This window comes from Tigriopus californicus, chromosome 8 (assembly GCF_007210705.1).
Source record: "Tigriopus californicus strain San Diego chromosome 8, Tcal_SD_v2.1, whole genome shotgun sequence".
In the NCBI taxonomy this organism is placed as follows: Eukaryota; Metazoa; Arthropoda; class Copepoda; order Harpacticoida; family Harpacticidae; genus Tigriopus; species Tigriopus californicus.
In genome coordinates, this window is record NC_081447.1 from 13,864,973 (window position 1) to 13,871,300 (window position 6,328).

At 40.5% G+C, this 6,328-nt stretch overlaps 1 protein-coding gene across 1 annotated transcript; it reads right to left on the reverse strand.

Annotated features, from left to right (window-relative positions):
• Positions 1–283: 283 nt before the first annotated feature.
• LOC131885941 (cytochrome c oxidase subunit 4 isoform 1, mitochondrial-like) lies at positions 284–1,642 on the reverse strand. The gene is made up of 3 exons (XM_059234150.1): positions 1,328–1,642; positions 777–969; positions 284–712 (listed from the first exon to the last, which is right to left on the reverse strand). Exons 1-3 carry the CDS (start codon positions 1,553–1,555, stop codon positions 573–575), a joined length of 561 nt encoding a protein of 186 aa, XP_059090133.1. The 5' UTR covers positions 1,556–1,642; the 3' UTR covers positions 284–572.
• Between the last annotated feature and the right edge of the window lie 4,686 nt (positions 1,643–6,328).

Below are 6,328 nucleotides of genomic sequence, written 5' to 3' on the forward strand. Positions count from 1 at the left end.
GCCGACTGCGGGACTAGTAGTCAGGGACTAGATTGAGCAGGGCAATTAAGGCCCAAAAGGCGGAATGGGCGGAGGATCGCACTATCGATCAAGAGGGTGACCAATTCTGGGTGAACTTTAACCATTGTTTATCTGTTTTAAAGGCAGAAGTGGTGGATTTCTTCCAACCACAAGGACAGTCTCCCTAGCACTGTGGCAAAGAGACTGAAAGTTCATAGGCAAATAAAAATGCAACAAGAGGGATCGTACATGATACTGCACAAATATGAACCAGAAGCCAGTATTAGTATCGTCTGTGTGTATTTCTCAAGGGTTGGATCAAAATAATACATACTATTCAGTGTCCAACCATTTGAGAGCGAGGATGTGGATTGAGAAGGACAAACCAACGACGTATTGACAACTACTTGGAGAAGCCGCGACAAAAAGATCCAGGAGGGGTTGATATCGTACTTGTTCATTGTGATCATAACATGATCACGTTGCGAATGAAGATCGAACAGAGTACATCGAACAAAACAGGGCGGGAATAACGAGAAGAACGGGAAAGGGTGTTTCGATCCTTGGTTCCTCTATTTCTTCCATTGTCCCTTCTCGTAATCGTAATTCGAGGCCAAACCTTGCACGGGATTGGTACGACCCTCAATCATGAACCTGATTTGATCCTTGACCAATTCCTCGTTGGTCATGGTCTCGGGCAGGTCATCGTACACTAGAAAAGAATACACCCACGGTCACATGAACACTTATCCGATAGTGGTCTCCAAGTTTCTTACCGAATTTCCTCATCCATAAATAGAACCAGATTCCCAAGGAGCTCAAGAAGAGAGTCACGCCCAAGATGGGCTTCCACTCCCCGGTGGGGGCCTCCATCTCGGTTAAGGTTTGCGCGAACGACGCCCGGTACAACTCTTTCCGCTCTGGCACGGTCAGCTTCTTCCAATCGCCTTTCTCCTTCTCTCGGAGCATCTGAGGGAAAAAATGCATCAGGGTAAATCCATTTTTTCCTTGGTACATGTGAAACCAGATTTCCCCGTTTTCCATTGGTATTTTTGAGACTAGATACCTGTCAATGATTGTGTTTGGGTCGCTGAATAGTCCAGGCCTGATCATCTTTCGTAAGATTAGTATTAAATTTATCGCAAACTATAACTTAACCCTCATCTATGACAACCACATGCTGTACCAACTCTATAGCCACTACAATTAGAGGAATTTACCCATTCTAACCACACAATAACATACTCATCATCTTTGATATAAAGTAGCTAAACAAAAGGTCAAGATTGATCGAGATTGTGTCTCGCCGAGTGCACTGATTTCTTACAGCAATTTCCGCTGTGTCCTCCTTAAATCGTATGGCGGGGAAAGGGGAGTGGACATCCTCAACGTAGCATTCCTCCCCCGTCAGGCCGAAGCCCACCACTTCACGTTTGCCAATGTCCAGACGCGAGGGGAAATAACCCAGCGGGCCAGTGCCCATACTCCGCCTTTGAACCACCAAGGCCCGCCCCCACAAGCGAAAACTCCGACTCAGTGCCATTTTTGAGGCCATTTTGCTCTTCAATCCTCGAGGTCCAGTCACGACCGAACAACTCGACACTACAGATTCTGGAAATGAAAGGTCCACTCTAAATCAAGTGTTGGCAAAATGGAATTGAGGGTGATTTTAAGTGGGATGACCGAGGTTGATTATGATCGAAGAACTAAAATGATTGGGGGTAAGGATTCAAAAGCGACAATTTTGGACTAAATGGACGCCTAGAAAAGGCTTGTGTTAACCACGTGAAGGTAAATGGTTATTTGTTAGAATTGTCGGATACCTACAAAAAAACTCAAATAGGCTCATTTGGCAAGCCTGGTGCTCCGACGGCCTGATCAATGCTAGGGCATCAGCTGATGATGAACATGGCGGAGATGTTGGGGATGGATCAAATAGAGCAAAGATAACATATGTACTCGTTGTACACATATCTCTACACCTCCAGCCGAACCAATGGGAATCTCGCAAATTAATTTCAAAGGCTATTGAATCTTTAATTGGGAGTTGGATTGGGAGTTGGACTGAAATTTCTCATTACATTATGTTGATGTGTAACCGAGTAATGAAGTGGGACCATCTCTACAGTTCGAGGCAAACATAGGCGGGGAAGCAAGGCCTAGAAAATAGAATGTGCTCCAATTGGCTACTTCTTTGTTTGTTGCCTTAATTCTATCTTTTTTTCTTCTTTGCGGACTTCCTTACCGCTACTGGGATTGGAATCCCAGCAGTTCAAGACGAGAAATTTATTCTTTTTAATATATTTTTAATCTATTTGTATGATTTGATCGACCAGCGAATTAGAGTTAGCTGACCTGGTTAACCCTTGAATATAAGGTTGATCGGGAATTTTAGTCAAAAACTTGTCCAAGTCTGACTTAAATCCTGCTACTGGATCACCGCCTACATACGCCCTACGAATATTTGAAGGCAACAAATTGAACAATGAAGCAGCCCAAGAAGGAGGAGGGTTGGACTTCATTGTTTTAATTGGTTGAAATTTTAGGATATTTGTTTGTTTTCAAATATTTCATCCAAATTCAAATAAGTTCAGTGTTGCCTAGCTGACCTGACTCTAAAAGTGAGCTAGCTGTCCTGATGTATTATCATTGGGTAGTCCTTCAGTCATTGCAATTTATTTGACAATCCCAGTTACATGACATGACAGAAACCCGTGAGCTAACCTCAAAATGCCACCCTGATTTTCCTCTCGTCAAACAGGATTGCCTCTTGGCTGAAGCCTAACTTTATAAATACAAGAAGTAACATAGAAGAGCAAAAATCGAGTTTGTTGTGCTTTTTACTGCAGCTGAATCGGTAACCAGTGGACAATGCAACTCTAGCTGATGGAAAGCAGCGCCTCTACAATCAGAAACTGTAACCTAGTAGCCGGTCACCTGAGATTCATTCACTCTGAAGATTAGTCCGCCTAGCTAGCTCTCATCGCACTCTCCACTCTCTTCCTCTATGCTTCATATCCAATGGAGGGATTGGCTGAAATTTTTTCTTTTCAAGTTGCTTGGCAACTTAAGCTTTAAAGAAATATTCGATCCAAATGCTACTAGTACTGGGAAAGTCAGGCAAAAGTCGGACTTGTATGAGTCCTCTAACTCTTTGACTTATTGCCGGACTCAAGTCTGGAAGAGGGCTCAAGTCAGGTCTAGTATCAAGACTTGTCGCGCCAAATATAAAGGAAGAATCAATAATTTGTCTTTAACAAGTCCAGGACTTGAGTTCTTTCTAAACCCGTGCATCCGGCCAATTCCTCGAAAATTGAGTAAAAGACTTGAGTGCTCTGGATTTTAATGGACTCAATGAAGTAGAAATTCTTTAGGAGTCAGAGAGCTTAAGACTCAAATTGAAGTTGGAAGGCACATATCATAGAATTATAGTTTCCAAATACACTGCCATTGACAACAGCTATGCAAGGCTTGGTCTCCACACACCCAGATGCTGAAATCTTGGAGATTCAGGTTGGGGCTATGTGAGGGCTTAATCAATTTCAATCAGAGACCTCTGGGGCCCAACTGTTGTTTAAGGTAGGCCTAGACGTGGAGAACACCCTTGTGACAGCATAGAGCTTATTTATACTGTCAACCAAAGTGTGGTGGATGACAAAGCTATTGGCAATTTTGATGATGGTTGAACTCTTGTTAAGTGTGGCCACAACCCTGCAGTTCTTCCATGTTTTAAGAGGCTGTCTTGGCCAACTTTTAAATCTAGACCCGCAGTATACCCAAAAGAATTTGCTAATGATCACATGCCACCTATGTCTGAAAAAGAAAATTAGCCAGACCTCCCAATGAAGTAAGAATAATTCAAAAACTCAATAAACAGTTATTTACACTGAACTAGGGACCCTGGATGCAGAGACCCGCGAGGTTGAGTACACGTCATCAAATCCGAGCAATCTGATTGGCTGCCAATTGTCAACGAAGATGGGCTTTGTTTAGAAACCTTCCCTACAGGGAGTCAGTCACTTCCAAAAAGACCTAACGTGTTTGCATGGCATAAGAAGGCAAAGCTTTGAATGATTTATGACAAATTTGATTCATCTTAGGTTCAACCAACATATTCTACAGTATTAAAGTGTCTTTTGCCATTAGAATTGCATCAGTATGGTATTTCTTTAATAAAATATAGTTGTCACGCTGACTTCTCGCATGCTGACAGGATCAATTTGGACTAAAGCACTTGAAAATAGAAAGTACAACTATATTCAATGAATTAGATTGTAAAGTATAAAGGACTTGTTTCTTGAGAGACTTGCATAGAGTTCGCATGCCATGATGTTGATTTGAATAATGGAATGAATATGTCTGCACTCTAGTCTTATAAAATTATGGGTTCAGAAAGTATTTTGAAAGTAACAAAACTATTTTTGATAATCTAAAATACCATATCCATGAATCAGCTTGTCTTTGAGTAAAATTTCGCAGTGTCCTTGAAAAGAATATTCAATAGTGGTTGTCATGACAGTACTCTTTCTTATTTAGCGCATCAATTCGAAATATGTTTGGAAACTTTTTAGTTCATCTGATCGCTTACTTTTTCGAAGTGGAGCCACTTGTCAAACCTCGCGCGTCTCTGATTAGGGTCTCTACACTGAACAAGTGGTATTCATACACATAGTAACATCAAATTGATGATGATGCTTTATTTAGGGTCTCGTGTATAGTAAAGGAGTAAAAGAAAACATTGACGAATAATGGTTAAGGAATAAAAAGATTTGAGAACCCTAGGTTCACCCTAGTGGCTCTAGTTCACCCTAGTGCCCTGTATTAGAAGAGTACGACAGTGAGTTCAGCGCACCACTGCGGCAGAATTTTGAACCTTCAATTCCGTTCCAAAACACTGAGTTTAAATGCGTCCCAGTCCCACACCAAACTCGTTTTTCTTAATGTTATTGCGTTAAAGGTTAGTTTTAAGGTTGAAGTTGCATTTCAGACATCCTTAAACGTAAGTTAATGTTTTAAACACCACTTTATGCGCCACTTTGTCCATTTTCTGGGGAAAAAGTGCATAATCTGAATTTGGTGTTGCTGTGATTGCAGGTAATGATGCCTAAAGAGTAACTTCAGCCTTATAACTAACCAATAAGCGACAAACATTTAACAAGATGCGTTTGGTTTGGATCTGGGACGCATTTAAACTCATTGTTTTGGAACGGAATTGAAGGTTCAAAATTTCACCGCAACGGTGCGCTGAACTCACTGTCGTACTCTTCTAATACAGGGCACTAGTTCACCCCATAAACCGAAATTGTCCTTTCCATTAAACAGAGGAAGCGCCCTCTGCTTCATTTAGGTCTAGTCAAACAAAGGTAGAAGACGCCTAAGACGCCAAACATTATCAAGAGTGTATTACGTAAACAATTCATTGTCCTAGTACTCTGACACAATGAATAAGCCATCAACACTTTTGAGAGACATTCAAATTTTCCATGTATAAAATTCCAAACAGTTGTGACATTTAAATAACCATTTTACAGGAGGACGTTGATGATGGACGTTGACGTTGGATTTACATTGATGATGCACCAACACTTTTGCAATCATCATTTCCAATAAACTAGGGAAAGGCAGTTTCGCATTTTTTCAGGGATCAACTCTAAAAACATCACTTTTCCTAAAGTAAGCATTAGTTTTTAGCAGTCAAATGGAAAAAGATTGGATGTGGGACGCATTTGAACCCATTGTTTTGGAACGGAATTGAAAGTTCAAAATTCAACTGCTATAGTGCACTGAACTCGCTGTCGTACTCTTCTAAATACAGGGCCTATTGATGACTAGGCCTTGGAAAAAAGGTAGAAAGAAATCAGCAAAAAGGTAACAGGCAGTTGAATAAATTGATAGTAAAGGTAGCAATATCAGTCAATTCTAAAAACATCACTTTTTTAAAAACTTTTTAGCACAATCTAATGGAAAAAGAGGATGAAAAGTTGCTGGTATGCTACAAGTATACATTATATAGCTCTTTTTTATCCCCATTTGAATGTCAAAAGTGTTTGCAGTTCAGTAAAAAATACCTTGTTAAAGTCAGGCATCTTAGAGTGCATACTGGTATTTCTTTGCTTGTTTGTTCACAACAAAAGGAGGGAGAGGAGAATGAAAGGGACTACTCTGGTCAACCATTTTAAGTTGCTCTGAACATTTTGGGGCTTTCATATTTGAAATATTTAACCACGGCTTGAACAGTTACTGAAAAAGTATTGTGTTACTGTTACTTTTGCAGTAAAAACAAGAGCCTAACCCTGCAAAAAATAGTTTATGCAATTTTTTCAACTTT